We start from the raw sequence: 16,400 nt of genomic DNA on the forward strand, positions 1-16,400 counted from the left end.
CTCTTTGCAATGGCACTGAGTTCATGGCAGAGCAGAGAAGAAGCAGTGTCAATAAAATGATGGTGGTTTAAATTGTTATTTTGGGATTTCTTCACTTTCGCATTTCATAACAGTTCCAGTAATGTCTCGTCAGAGGCTCTCTCTTTCTCTCTCTCTCACACACACACACACACACACACACACACACACACACACACACACACACACACACACACACACACACACACACACACACACACACACACACACACTGATCCCTAAAACCAAGTCTTTACCCCTCAAAAAGCAGTCTGGACCTCTGGGGACCTGAATTTTGATCCCCATGATGATGTTCAGTCCCCATGGGTTACTATGTATTCAGGTTTAGAGTCCCCACTGGGATATAAAAACAAGCCCTACCACACACATACATAAGAGTGTGAATTAGGGGCCATGTTGTCAGATAAGAGAAGCACTGAGAGATATACCTGACAGTATTTTTTAGACTTATAATACCTTTGTGTTCTTCCTAATTAAGCTGTCATTTTTTAAAGGTTTCACCAAATCCTAAACATATTCAGAATCAGCACAACCTCAGGTTATAATAGATGTCACTCAATAAAGACTTCTTTACAGTACAATTGGGGTTGACAGCCCATAAAACAAGAAAAAACAAAAAATGGACCTTGAATTTTTCCTTATTTTAATGATCTATCTTAATCTGTTCATGAGTTCTGCTCATTCTTTGGAGCAGTATTTATTTTATGTTTTTTGTTCTCCTTGGAAAATCAGCTCAAAAGTCTCAGCTGCACTAAATATCTGACTGGTCACATCTGTTTTCTGTCAATAAAATAAACTCAGAACAACTTCTCCTCCATATAGTTAGGCATACAGCCAAGGTAGCCAACCTCTGAATCAGACACTCTGATTGGCTGTGACAGCACCCACTTGAGCCTATAGGAGTGTCGAATTGAGTGACGTAACTCCCGTCATTAGCAAAGAATGCGGATGAGAATCGGTCAATAAACACAGAGAGGGATGCGCCAGACAATCGGTAAGACTACTCCAAATATTTCCTAACTTTTAACGTTAGCGTATCGATCAAAGTCAGTGACTCACAGGGACGAACATGGGCTTGTTAGAAAGCGCCGATTCTTTAGTTTAAGGAGAAAGAAAACCGGCACGTCTCTAGCTCAAACGTTTGCGGAGTAATGACGCTCTAAAGACAACGTGAAATTTGGAAGCGTTTCCAACGGGCCTAAAGCCAAACTACAAAGTTGGAATTGTTTGCCAACATGGTGATTATGGCCATACAAGAGGCAAAGTGCAAATATATGCAGGTGTTACAGAATAAATAATTACCTCCATAAAAACGGCGACACAGCCAGTCACAATTCATAATTAATTGACACACTCACAATCAAAGCATTCACTATTTAGTCTTTGGTGTACTTTGGCACATGTTCAAATTCAGGTGTCCACTGAAGCTGTATGTGTATTTCTCTCTTTGATCCAGAGAGAACATTGCCATGTCAAAATGAGACCATCTACTGGATTGTAGCGTACTTATAAAGATATTGACACTCACCCAAGGGGCTACGCCAGCTCTACTGGCTGTTTGGGAGCCCCAAGCATTGAAACCTCTTTGGGTCATTCACACCATAATGTCAAACGAGTTATTAAGGCCTCATGCAGTCACGTGAGAGCTGTCAGAGTCACATAGATCAAGATGTGAAGTGACATTAAACCATCTTGGAAGGGGTGTCAGGGTGTCTGATAGTCTAGGCTACCTATTCAGAAGGCACCAAAACTGAATGCCTGAAAAAGGTGAAGTCCCCTCCCCAAGTGATGTTCTGTCCATAGGCACGGCAGGTGGATGTCTTCTCACTTTTCAAATCAAGATTTCCACTGGTGCTTCCTATATGTCGTTATTTCGTGAAACGTACAATGAAGGATCAGTTTGATGAATCAGTTTCGCTATGGGCATAAAACATTTTGTTGGGAGCAACTGCATGTAACATTCATCAAAGCAGATTATACAAAGAATCTCTGCTTTGTCATGTTGGAGAAAAATTAAAAAGTGAGATTTTTGATGTTTGGTGACCCAATCCTGATTGACTTAAATAATTAATCATTTGAATCAGAACATGCAAATGTCAGTGCACCTACAATTTGGTCTGGTTCTGTGTGTGTGTGTGTGTGTGTGTGTGTGTGTGTGTGTGCGCCTGTGCTCATAGAACAAAATGTTTTTGAACTGCTGTGACTGATGGTCACACATGGTCCTGCACTGTAAACAACGAAAATACTGCCATGACATATGCATAACACATCTGGACAAAAGCTGTGCCAACATGTTGTATATATTCCAAAAAGCTGCGTCTTATGGCCTCATCAGATAGACGTGTTACGTATGTACGGCTCTGTAATGAAATAAGCTTGATGTTATTCTTATACTCTGTTGGTAATTTTGAAATGGCACGGTCACAGTAGTAAACGGAGACATTGTGTGCTAAAAATCAGTAGCAGGTGTACACTAGGCCTAATCCTTCATGGACATTTCAGGTCGTAGTGAGATTAACCTGAGGTGGTCTGGTTGATTCCCTGCTGGATTGGTTTAGCTGTGTTCTGAGAGAACAAGCCCCCAGTCTGTTTTAACTTATTACAGCAAGGCAAAGACTAATAGAGGTCACCCATCTGCCAAAAGTCTCCAGTCCACCTGTAACATAAAACCTAATCTACTAATGTAAGCAATCTTATTTCATGAATCGCTGGTGCAGTATATTGTTTACATTCTCTTTATCCCTAATGCGACTGTGTGACTGTGCACCTTGTTGGAGTCTGAGGTTACCTTTCCTCAAAGTCAAAGTGTCAAATGCTCTCCACAGGTCTGAAATATATGAGCCACGTGTCTGCCTCACATCGTGTGTCCTGGTGGTAATGATAATGCAAGCATGTCTGATTGGAGTGGTGTGGTAATGGCATGGACGGTGTCTTCAGGGCTCATCATTGATTGTGTGTAAAGCCCCTCAGACCTAGACGCAGACAGCAGATTAACAGGTTAACCCTATATGTTGGCAGAAAGCTTTAAACGAACATTTGCGTGAAGTAGATTAGGGGCTTTCGTCACGTTTCTGTTGTTGTCGAAGCTGCTGCAATAGTTCCCTCTTCTGTCTGGAGCATGATGTCCATGTTAATGGTTTGTTAATGTTTTTGTTTTTTTTTTGTTTTTTTTCAAAATTTAATATTTAGGTTATAATTTTCTCATCAGCTGAGAATACCTGTCTCACACTGAAATAAAAAAACAAAGCAGAGTTGACACAATCATTACATTGACAAATTGTAATATGATAATACTAATATGATAATTGTAATATGTAATACTTCTAGCTTTTACTCTTTGATATAATATGGAAAGGATCACAATCAGAGGTAGCAGTATTTACTTTAGTCAGATTAAAGCAGTCAAATATATTCAAACAACTGGACCAGATTTCATTTAAACAATGTTATGGTGTTATAATAAATAAATTCCCAGATCTATCATGTAATTTCAATCCATTGTCTTGCTGTGTGTACTCATGAGATGTTTGTTAGTCGGTCAGATCACGAAGAACAATGCAAGCTCATTCAATTTGAACCCAACTTGAGCATTTAACACAGTTTAACACAGGGGCGGCTATAGGCTCTCTGCCTCTTGTTATCTGTAGTCATGATGGCTGAAGATGATAAAACTTAAGCTGCACATAAGAGAGTCAAGAAGGAGACAAAATAGCACACCATCATCCACTAGACTCCAATTACAGTACACACAAATCTCCAGTTCAATCTACAGTTAATGCTTGTGTGGCTGCTGCAAAAACAAAAGGTTAAGTTTGGAATTGGTTAAAAACAGTAAAAATGAGTAACAGCTGTATCATGACTCTAAACTGATGGATGGGCAAAGTGTCATAAAACTGTCATGCATCTCAGTAATCACCATTATTATGATTTTGATTTTATTTCAGAGAAACTCTATGGTGCTGTGTGTGTCTGTAATTTTGATTCGTGGCCTCTTTGGAAAGACAGTGCTAATCTCAGCAGGTTATCTTGTTATGAATGTGTTGTTAAAAGAAAATACGTAAATAAAATGAAGAACCCCAACTGAGACAACGCTGTTACAGACGATGACCGAAGACAAAAAACCCACGCTGGTGATCAGACAATGTGAACCCAATTAGGCAGAGAGGAGGAGAAACAAAAGCTGGGATGGTGTTATTTATGTGACACAGGGCTTTTAATTAGTATTTACCACCAAATAAATTAATGTAAATCTGGCAGAGGCCTCTAAGTATGTCAATTTAAGACACTTTGGTGGATCCACAGCCTGTTTTCAATCAGGCTTTCCATGTCTAAAAGATACTTGAGGCCATTTCTCACTGTAGTTGTTGAAATAATGTCTGGATTTGTTTTACTTTTTTGCAACTGCAATTATGTATTGGTGCCATCAAGAAATACTTCAAGTAGCTTGACTTACATTAAGCACTTGTCCTCCCATGTGGCCATGCAAGAGAGAAGAATTTGTTGGTGAGCCACTAACCCAGCAGTGAAAGGGAGCGGTAGAGGTGGAGGACGAGCTTCTAAGCAAAGAGAAACCCCCTTTTGCAAAAGAGAGTTCGAGCTACATTTCATCTTTTGTGTCCCAGATTGATGACCTATGAGATGGATGATGTTCTGTAGTGCTGTGTGGCATTGTCTTATCCTGGCCGACACAAAGAGGGAAAACACTTATCATCTCAGGCTTATGTATAGAGCAGGGGGCAGGGGTTGTCAGAATGGTGAAGAGGGTCCAGGAGGGTGGAGGGGAGGCGGGGAGGCGGGGGTCCCCCGATAAAGCCTGATGGAGATGGGTTAATGACAGCAGAGGCAGATGGAGAGAGCCATCTCCCATGACGACGCAGCCAGAACCTCCATCCTGAAGCCAGAGAGGGACGGACACAGAGAGGGAAGCAGAGAAATAGAGGAAGTGGGCCAGAAAGAGAGAGAAAGCGTGTAAAAGAAAAGATTTGTTGCGTGTGTTTGGGTGCATTTGTGTTTTAATCCATGCATTAACACATATGGTCTTCATATGCCACACATTTGAGGTGATGTTACAAGGTGATTTAAAACAGACGGTTGGTTGCTCAGGTTTGTGTTGCTCTGTTAGCTGCACTGTGACTTGCTAGCAGGGGGCCCAGGTTTGTTGTGCTTGGTTTGGGATTAGGCTTTGGGACATTGTTTGGTGGGAATAGTGCTGTGACTATAAAGGGATTAGTGCGAAGGGTTGCTTCATTGATTGTGAGTTTGTATGTATATGTTGGAGGGTGGGGTGTGTTGGGGGGGGGGGGGTAGAAATCTGAAGTTGATGGATGGATTGGATAGCCACCAAAATAAAACATTTGCTGTAATTAGGCAAAAGAAATAAACTGGCCTATTCAATGAAAAAAAAAAAAAATTGGGAGAATTAAATAAAGCACAAATTGTAGTTTCAGGAATCAAAGATGCCTGATACTGTGCTTCTATTTTCAGAAAGCATTTCAAAAAACAAACCAACAGATTGCTCTAAACTGATTTTTGAAAATTTAAAGCTTCCATTCATAAAAACAGAAAAACACACATCTCTTTCCCAGTTCCCACGTTCCTCTCCTAATGCTATGGAGAGAAAAAAGCCCTACCAAAATCATCTCAATGCCTCGAACCATGTGCCACCATTAGGGACACACAAAGAGATATCTGACAAATGACCATTTTAATGCCCCTCTTTGACTTTAATGAATTTATACGTTATCTGGCCCTAATGGAGGCTGCGGTGGAGGGGCTGGCGCAAGGCCATAACAAATGAAAAGCTCTGATTAGTGTAGAATGAGCTGAGAAAAAAATGCCATTCATCTTGGTTAGCATCCTCCTGTGCTCTTTTATGGGTCGCTGTTACAAGTACGGTGGAGCCCGGGGGTGCTTGTCCCATTAGCGGGGCCGCCCAGAGGCTCGCTGAGTGGTCAGCAGGCCGGCGTTGACGGAGCGTCTGCCCGCTCCGCAGTTCAAGACTCTGAATGCCACAGTGCGGCTTGACTCCTGAATAACCTTCTGAGGTACCGAGAGCTTCACCCCTACATGACCCCGCACTCTGAACACGGGTGTGGGGGGACTCCGGGGGGTACCCAGACCAGGACTCACACTATAGCAGTAGGTAAACACTAGAGAGATCCCCTCAGAGGAAGATGGCAGGAGATTAAAAACAGTGTTTTGCATTTTAAATTTTACAAGCGTGCACTTATAGATTTAATAGACTTAAGCAATACCCAATCATATTTAATCAAAGTTAATAATAGCTACGGATTAACATGAACAATCCTTTTTTTGCTCGTTAAACCGCAAGAAATGTATAATGAATGTAAATATTACACAGTAGACTGCATCAAAAGTGGGTCATCATAATCCGTGTAAGATATCCACAAGCCTATAAACATAATGGGAGTAAAATAAAAATTAAATGCTTACGTTGTGGTAGCCTATTCAATCTTTTTTAATTGGTAGTCATGTGCTTTCATATCTCCTGGCATCACTAATATGTTGTTAACAATATTAGACTTACTGGCTGCAGTTATTATTAGTATTGAGGGGGGTTGTGTAGAAAAAAGGCGATAAGGAGAAAAAAAGGCAAACGGTATTAAAAAGCATATTTTCTTTCTGTCGTTTAAGTAACATTTTACTGTGGAAAATCTTGCAACACAGTGTCACTGAGGGGAGCGACGTTTCGTCATGATCGTGTTGGATCCTGATATCGACCACTGTTGTCATTGGGAGAAGCCCTGTTTTGCCGCCCCCCCTCCCTCGCTGGGCCCCCGCGTAGAGCCGCCTTGCAGAGTTCAGTCGCGCTGGGAGAGGAATGCGCTGGGATGTGGAGCGGCACCGACTGTAGGAAATCGACGCAACAACTCGCACAGTATGGACAGTAATGATCCGTATTTACACCTCAGTAAGTACGCCTCAACGACCTATGTAGAGCGCAGTGTGACTGTACTGTTCCACACGAAGCTGCTGCGTTTTGTTTTGACTTAGAGGGGGGTGCATTTGTTTCATGGCGTCTTCTCTCCAGCCTGCGAGCCGTGCGCGAAAGCGTCCGCGGACTTAAACGACCGACTCCTGTCCATGAATCCGGTTGTTCTGCTGCTCTCTTTGTTAATAATCGTTTTTGCAAGTGTGCCAACTGAAACGAAAGCTGCGACCACTGCAAAAGTCAGGTGATCGTGGTTGCGCCGGTCAGGCAAGGTCAGAGGTTGGCACTTTAATTGCGCTTATGTAATTTATGGCGCTTGTCGCGCGTCTCTTGCTAAACTGTTTGAGACAGAAACAGAATTTATTGGTCTGGGATGGTCGTAAGATCCAGAGAGAAATACATGTAACAGCCTTGAGGAATGGCGGATTTCTGCTGATAAACAAACTTCTACTTTGTGGTAAACAGGAGTGTAGCCCAGTGTAAGACGCGCCCTGGTCAGCGCTGTGGCTATATTCAGCTGAATGACAGCGTGTTGTGATTTTGCCCCGTAAAGCTGAACTCTGGTCTCACCCTGGTGACTTTGCCCTTGACCCAGCTGATGGCTTTTTTCTATTATCAGGATGTTTTTTTGGTGACAACGTAAAATCCACAGAGACAAGGAAATGGGATTGGTTCTGTTTCCACTGTGGAGTTTGCAACATGTGGAGCACATACTGTACATAGTCTACTTACAATATATCAAATAAGTGTTAGGTCTGTGTTTTTGTCTGCTAAACATTTTCAGATTAGACTCTATGTTGAGAGAGAGAGTCTCTCTGTTAAACCTTCACTGAGTTACACACTAGGCTACATGCATCATTTATCATGTGATGTTTTTTTTTCTCCCTGAATGATACACTCACTGTCAAACCACTGCAGTAGAAATATGGCATGTGCCTCTAAACCTTTGTCTATTGTGTGGGGGAAATGAAAGATAATAGTGTGGCACTACCAGGAAACAAATAAAATCCGTCTTTGAAGACAAAATCAGGCAGCCCCTTTATGTTATCACAGATATCTCGGCACCATTTGGAGGGGCTGAAAATTGTTTCCATAATGAATGTGGCTCCCAGGGGAATGAGCGAGACATCTGGATGGGAGAGCATGTAGAGGGAAGCCCAACGTGTACAGAAGTAACAGAGCAGCCCCCCCTGGGCCACACAGTCTTTGTTGTCTGTCTTTAAAGACTTCACTTTGATCAGGCAGTAGAGGCATCCCAAGATTTATGCAGATTAGGACACCAGTGTGGTTTTGTGCAGATAAGTTCATCTGTTATTGATATTTTATTAAGTATCAGATATTGGTCAGCCATGTTTCCCCCCGCCTGTAATCCCAAGGTTTTTCTGTCTGTCGCGCCATAAAAACTGTCTCAAAAATGTAAAAAAAAAAAAAAAAAAAAATTTGGCACATTTTACTAAAACCCAAAAGACTTAACTTTGGTTGTGATTGACATTTCTCATTTAAAGTTCCAGTCTGCCATTTAAACACAAGAAGGCCATCAATCTCTGTTTCAGTGGGGAGTTTTTTTTGTCCAATTGTGGTCCCTATATTGGCTGCTGTTGCAGCTTTCCTGCCCCACAGTGGATAGCAGTTTGAGTGAAACACTGAGTAGTTGTAATTCTTCAATATTAAAACAGTCTACAGTATAGAAAATATGAACTCTGAACACACGACTTCTAAGAGTGGTGGCTGTCAACCAGTATCAGTTGAACCCTAGATGAGGACAGTTCATATATTTTAGTGCAATTACATAAAAAAAGAAGTTGTTAGTAAAGACACTGAGCTGTTTCTGAGTGAAAGCCACAACCACTGAAAGATCATTCCAAGTCTTGTTTTGTCTGTGTTTTGGCTCACAACTATGATTTATGATGTATTTTAGCATACACAGCCCACACACCCAACAGATATGAAAATAGGGCCATAAACTCTGCTCATTTCTTGAATGGGAGATGATCACCCTTTGGAATCTGTCAGGAGTCTGAGGCGAAGGCGAAGCAGTGAAAAAACAGTTTGGTGATTATGTGCGGATTGTTTCACGATCCACTCAGCTTTTCCCAGACATGTTGTGTTTCAGCAGGTTTGATGCAGGCCTGCCCCGGGCATTGAGTACAGTCAGCATTTTTTTTTTTTTTGCTCAGGGTTTTCTATTTTTCCGTCAGTGGAAGTGATTCTAGACACACTGTCGAGCACCCACTCCCAAGTTTTGACAGTGAGAACTTAATTTAGCTCACCAATCAGGGAAGTTGTGGCAGAAAGAAGAACGGATGGGAGAGTGAAGGGAGCAAAATAAAAGGGGAAGTGAAGGGTAGAGGGGGGGTGGGGAGGTGGGGAAAAAGGTCACCCTAGTTGATGTGAACTCTCATCACTTGCCAGAGGTCAATGATTCACCTCCCAGCACACACACACACACACACACACACACACACACACACACACACACACAAACATGCACACACACACTCAAACAGATACAAACACAAGCAGAAAGAGACAGACACCCAATCACACGCTCATGCCTAAATTTCCATGGCTGCAAACATGCAGAACTTCCTATATGCATAGCTTATTGTGCAGCAAAATGTGACCATGATATCATGTGACTTAAAGAATGTGGGTGTTGCTGTTTGACTGTGGAGTCCCGGCAGCATTGAAACATGCTCTCTAACAACCGATCCCTGCACAGAGCATTGCCCACCCACTCCCTCAGAGTTAAATGAACCACACAGGTGGAGAGGGTGGGGCAATCTGCAGGTATTTGCTCAGGGATTCTATAGCCCGAGACCTGCAATGCTTCAATGCTGTCACACTCATTAGCACACAATGCACACCATGGGCTTATTCCTGGGCACATTTGATTGAGTGTGTGTATTTATGTGGCAGTGTAAAAGACTCTGCTTGTCTTCAGTGTGTGTGAGTGGGTGCTAATTGTGAGAACAGGATGAAGGGAAAAGAAGGGGCGTAAGGAGGCCATTCTCTGGGCTAATTGCCATTAATTAGTCATTAGTGAAGAAGGTCAAAGCCTTGATTTAATTCCAGCTTTAATCAAGCAGAGAACCTTGAAAGGCCTACGGGCTGCAGCCGTGTTTGGTTATGAGATGTAGTAAGCTGTTCCTTTTTTAATTATGCAATAACAACATACCTATCACACATGGACGCACAGCAACTCTCATTTTTTCCATGCACTAAACATATACTACTCAGCCCTGTGGATTTAATCATCTGATCTGTTCAGTGTTTGCTTTTAATTAATTCAGCAAATGTACAGCTAAAGACGTCTCACATTCCACGTACATAGTACATTTCCATATCCTGCTAACAGTGTATCTGAGTGCAAGCAGAAAAAATGCTACAATTTGCACCTGCACACACACATGACGCTGATGTGTCGGTAAAACCAATATTGTTAACAGTCATCACTGGTACAAATTTTTGATGGGAAAGCATTATTGGTCGCCCATTCAAAATATAAGTATAGTCTGTGATTGAATAAGTTTGAGATAAAAGATTGAAATACTTCATTACATGTAACAACAATCCAGTTATGCTACTGGATATTTATTATCGCTGCATTAACATGAAAGCAGTACTTAAATCTTAGTAGCTGGTCGAGGTGGAGCTAAGTTGAACTGCTTCATATACTGTTGGGTAGTTTACATATATTTATAAACTGTTCATAGATATTATATTTAAAATCGCAATGTGAAAACTAACTACAGCTGTCAAATAAATGTAGAGGAGTGAAACGTACAATATCTGCCTCTGAAATGTAGCGGAGTGATAAGTAGCAAAATGAATCAAAATTGTACCTAAGTGCAATTCTTGAGTAAATGTATTTTGGTTACTGTATAGTTAAACAAAGTTAAACAGTGTCCTTTGATATACCCAGATGATGCTGAGAAGACTAGTTGATGAATCAATTTAATCAATAATTCTGTTTATTGATTAATCGTATTATTTATCAGGAAAAAAAATATTCCCCGGTTCCAGCTTCTCAGATGTTAGAGTTTTCTGCTTTCCTCTATTTTAGATCAGTGTGACTTGACTGTGTCGGGTTTTTGGCTGTTTGCTGGACAAGAAAGGCAATTTGAAGACATCACATGTTCTCTGGAACTTGTGAAGGGTATCTTTCACTATTTCCTGACATTTTTTAGAATAAACCATTAGTCACTTCTTCATATAATGAATCAATAAGGAAAACAGTCATTTTGTTACAGCCCTATTCCCCATAGTCAGTCCCAAAGCAAGTATATGATTTGAAGGGTTAAGCATTTAGTTCATTATTACCATTAATAGGACTGGGATTGATGAGGGGAAATTGATGGCTCAATTGAAGTTGATTTGAGTGACCAGGCGAAGTGTTCTTCATGGCACTCTGTGCCCCACAGGAGCACAAATGGCAGCAACAGGTAACAGCTAAGCACATTAGGTCTCATTAAACCTCTCCATTGAGAGACATGAAGAACATGCTGTAAACCTCACTAAGCTATTTTGAGTACCCTGAGTGCCATTTTAGTGTGCTAGTCCTATCTCACACTCACAAATGCAAAGGCTCGTACCTGATAATATGTATATGGGAGTGTACCCTAAATTTAGGTTTACCAAATACCACCCCACTCCTACCACCACCCCACCAACCCCCAACCCACTTCCCAGTCCATGATACATCTATGAATGCTAATTATGGCTCTCAGGGTTAATTTGACAGTTGTTATGTGGGCCACGATGCACTATTATAACAGCATGCATTTAAGAAGGACTGTATTATTTTAGCTTCTCCCTGTGGGATTTGTTAAGACTGAAAGAGAGGCAAGTGTCTCTTCTACTTGGCTGTCGTCTCCTCTTGTGTCCGACCAAGTCTGAGTCTCTTGCCAGGTCCCTGTCACTGAGGGGATCTGGTTACTAGTGGCTATCCTTCAAGCACTGTATAGACATTTGATCCAGTCACATGCAGGTGCTCTGCACAAGCAAACTCTGTTAAGTCATGAAAGTAAAATAGACGCACTCACATGCTGGGGAAGGCTTCCCAAGTTTTCAATGCTATCTTTTAATGCAAATGTTTGAAACAAGGAAGGGTGTACATTTGATAGGATGGCAGGATAAATGAAAAGGAGCAGCTGCAGACTTAAATCAGTGCCAATGTCACATTTATTGGCTAGGGCTATTTTCTGGTGATAATGATATGGTATACTTCTGTGGCCAAGAATGCATGCTGCCTCAGCTATTGTTGAACAAACTTTACTCCCACTGCTCGCACGCTGATTTTTAGTGCTGTTTGATTCACTAAAAGCATTTTAGTAGTTTCTGAAAGTATTTTCTGATTGCTGCAGTCTTGTAACTAGGATCAGATTAAAGATTGAATCTATCCCTGCATGCATTTTGCAGTTTATTTAGATTCCCTGAAGGTTTGTCATGTATTGTTCCTCATTGCCTTTAAGGTATATTTTTGGCCTGTGTTTGCATCTGGATGTTCGCTTTGCTGTGTGTTTGGTTGACCATCGTAGAGCATTGAAAAAGACAATTCCCGACTTCCTGGAATGCTATAACACTCGTTAAACACACAAACATACTAACAATGTGCACACAGGCAACTCCACATGCCATAACAGTACCATTAAGCATGCATGCTGGCACGGCCATTTCTTGGCATGAGGCCGAATTACAGATATTTTGAGGGAGATAGAAGAGAGAATTCTTTAGCCTCCAACCGCCTCTTGTCACTTCCTTTCTCAACACTCACATCCCATTTATACCACCTACATATTACAGAGTCTGTGACTAATATTCAGAAAAAAGGGAACAAAATGAAGAAATGTCAATGACACATAACAACCCTTGTAGACAAACGCACCATCAGTGTCACTCTGTCTTCCCATGCTCTCCAGTCTTGATCCTTTTTAAGGTCTGGTTATACTTTACTCTTAAGTGTGACTCCCTCTCTGTGCCAGTCACCCTGTTCTGCCACTACAACAGGTGTCTCTGCACAGATAATTTTACCAAAAGTCAGAGAGAGCGAGAGAGAGAGAGAGAGAGAGAGAGAGAGAGAGAGAGAGAGACGAGATGAGATGAGATGAGTGGGTGGTAGAAGAGCTGATTTGTGCGGCAGTCAGGCAGCAAACAGTTCCTGTGGGATTGATCTCTGGGGAAGGATAATCTGGGTAATCCTATAACCGGCGCTGGTGGACTCCGCCTCTTTTGCTCTTCACTGATGCTCCCCCCACCGCCACCCTTCTCCACGGCGACTCTTCCGTTCGCGGAGTATACTCGTCATTTTTCAGCTTGTCACCGAGCCAACACTCGAGTCTGAGTCCTGGTCCTGAGTGACTGGCATCCTGCCAGTGCCACACTTGCACCTCAAGGCATGTGGCACCCGGTGGCATCACCTGCAACTGAAGGAATCCCGGGGAGAGAGATAGGTTATGGTCACTGTGAGTAGTTTTGTCCTGTATATGTGTGTGTGTGTGTGTGTGTGTGTGTGTGTGTGTGTGTGTGTGTGTGTGCGTGCGTGCGTGCGTGCGTGCGTGCGTGCGTGCGTGCGTGCGTGCGTGCGTGCGTGTGTGTGTGGTTAGAAATGCACCGATCAGACTCAGGGATTGTTGTTGGTGGAAGATGTTACCTGTCTGCACCACTGTTGCTCTGTGATTTTCCACATGAGTGAAGCTTGGGCACTAAAAGCTAACACTGCACAGATGCATTACAGTAATGCCTCTAATCCCTGTGTACTCTTACAACAAGTTATTTTATTTCATTTCTCAGCGGGAGAAACGTGCAACCAGCAGGGCAGATTCATCTGTGGAACTTATTTGCATTTTATAGTTTTCCATATGAATAATATACAGTATGATCTATATGTGATGAATTTCTTCCAGTGCTTGGGGGACTTTATTTTGATAGGGATTCTGTATGTAAGTCCAGATTTCATGAGCTTATTGTCCTCCAGCAGCTCAGTTCCTGTCTTTAAAATCATTGGATTATTTTAACCCGTTGTGTCAGGAACAAGGCCTTGCTGTTGCAGGTTACAATCAAGAGCTTGTGTCTCAGTTGAGGTTTCAGATGTGGTCAGCTGGGACGCCACTCAACTTAAAAGGACGCCTCCAGCTCTCATTTCCTCGTCCTTCACTATCTGTTTATCCCTCAACACTTGTCCCTTCCTATTAGCCCTCTCCATTCTGCTTTCTCTCTTGGTTTGTGTCTGTTGTCTGTCACCCTGCATCCTTCCATCAACGCGAGTCCTGATGAGTTATTTTTCTTGTCCTCCTTCCTGTGTGAGAAGAGGTGTGGGAGATGTTGATGTGAGCTCACATACACGCATGCTATAGTTGGACTGGGCCTATTAACTGTCTTCACTGTGTATGTATGGATAATGTGTGGGCAGTAGAGCACTGATTCTTTTCTCTAGTGTCCTTGAGAGAAGCATGTGACACTCGTGCTTACAACTGTAGGTCCTCCTCAGTGGAAAACCACGAAGATGGTCATACAGCCATTAAATACGAATTGGGCACAATTTACCTCACACATGCCCGTTTTCAAAGCAGACAAATATATTTTTTATGACAGCCAACAGCTTCAGGTCATACCAGTATGAGGTAAAAAAAAAATCAACTTTAGAGGTACTTGCAGAAAGATTGCGTTCAAGAGCTACAGAGCTAAACAACAAACAAAGTGAAGCAATTTTGTGTCTGTTTCAAGAAAATCTTGACTCTGTGATTTTGATTTTCACATCTGGAAGGATCACTCTAAAACAATACAATGCTTTGGGAGATGGTGATAAGCAATAGGATGAAATTCAGTAGGCCTATATTCAGTTTGAAGTTAAAAGGGTTAAAACGTGAAATCACCACAACGTTTAAGACCCTTTCAGCCATGCTAGCATTTCAGTCTTTTGGTTGGTCCAGGCTCAAACATCTCAACAGCTGTCGGACGGATTGCAATGAAATTTCGTACAGATGTTCATGTTCCCTTCAGGCCGAATTGTATTCGGTTTGGCGATCAGCTAACTTTGTGCAGCCTCACATGGCTGCTAACATAGTTGCAGCACCTTAGTCCCATTACTACCTCAGTCATTTTGACTTAGTTTTTCTCATCTCCTGATTAACTGTTTTCTATCTTTGTCTATGTAGAAGGTATTTTGTTTCTCAAATTATTTATTTATTTTTTGAGATACCCACAGTCTAAACTTAAGTTAACTGCCGCTACTAAGCTGGTTGTGTAGCCTGGCCGTCTTTCTAGGATCTGGTCACAGGTCCAGAGGTCAGGTCACCCTGGTCACACTCACTGGGTCACAGTATGAGATGAGTGATTTAGTGTGTATTATGTGTGTGTCTGTGAGTGGGTGTGTGTGTGTGTGTTGACAGTATATACTCATCTTTCCATAGCCCTTTGAAACAGCCAGACTTCCAGGAACTCTAATGTTAGTTACCTCATCAGAAGGAGCCACGAGGGGTAGATGCTTCGATTTGAATTGGGTCTGTCAGTTCACTTGTGTATTTGTTTTCCACGACTGCTTGTTCAGCCTGTTCAGTCTTTGCAAGCACACTTGTGTTAGCTCTTCTTGTTTAAGCTCCAAACTTTTTTTTTTTTTTTTTTCCATCGCTTGCAAAACAATCTTTATCTTGTCCCTGTCTCAGCCCTGGCCTCCTCATCGATCCTCTCTACCTCTGTGTAAAAAAGTATTACACTGCCAGGTTTGTGGATGCAACATGGCAGCGACGGCCTACATATCTGAAATACAGTATGTTCTGTACAACAGAGAAAGGGGTATGGAAAGAAAGGAAGCAAAGTTCATTTCTCTTCTTTTGAGGGATAGTGCATGTGAGTTCACTGGAGAGTTCACTACCGGGCAGAATTTAGGGTCAGAGAACTTCACTAGCTGAAGTGGTTGTGTTGTCACAGCCGTATGGCTTAATGGGGAAAACATCTTTCTTTTTCCTTAAGTTTTCAACAAGAGAGGAACGATACAGACGTGCTATTCCTGTAGCACTGATATTTTGGGCTTTACACATTTATTTTAGCTGTTTATCTCCAACAAGGCAGCCAGAAAGTGGAACAGGTGTCCTTGAAGCAGCTAAGGATAGTTTGCTGTTTATGTAACAGTAACAGAATATCTTCATTTTTCTCACCATTAACTATTTCTATCGCCTAAATCACAGCTGTGCAGAAAAAAAAAACAGGGGCTTTTCTCAACTGATGATCTAATGTTCTCAGCCAGGCGGAGAGATTAGGCGTATGTGGTGGTGGGATCATGTGAGCGTTGGTGAGGCATCCTGCCAGCGCTATGGTGCCCTCCCCCATCCATTCTCCCATCCATCCGTCCATCCATCCATTGCTCCCTTCCTTCCAATCTGGCTCCGTCCCCTCCTCCTCGGCCTCCCAC

The 16,400-nt window shown here is 42.2% G+C and overlaps 1 protein-coding gene across 2 annotated transcripts in view; it reads left to right on the top strand.

The window, feature by feature from the left end:
• The first annotated feature begins 6,740 nt into the window (after positions 1–6,740).
• rxrgb (retinoid X receptor, gamma b) overlaps positions 6,741–16,400 on the top strand; it is a 23,929-nt gene continuing 14,269 nt past the window's right edge. The window contains exon 1 of one of the 2 annotated variants that reach the window (XM_056378979.1): positions 6,741–6,970. In XM_056378979.1, the coding sequence (XP_056234954.1) occupies positions 6,754–6,970 (217 nt within the window). In that variant the 5' untranslated portion in view covers positions 6,741–6,753. Of the gene's footprint in view, positions 6,971–13,079; positions 13,456–16,400 lie in introns of those variants that run through there. The other variant, XM_056378980.1, reaches the window with a different exon arrangement.

This window comes from Seriola aureovittata, chromosome 6 (genome assembly GCF_021018895.1).
Source record: "Seriola aureovittata isolate HTS-2021-v1 ecotype China chromosome 6, ASM2101889v1, whole genome shotgun sequence".
NCBI lineage: Eukaryota > Metazoa > Chordata > Actinopteri > Carangiformes > Carangidae > Seriola > Seriola aureovittata.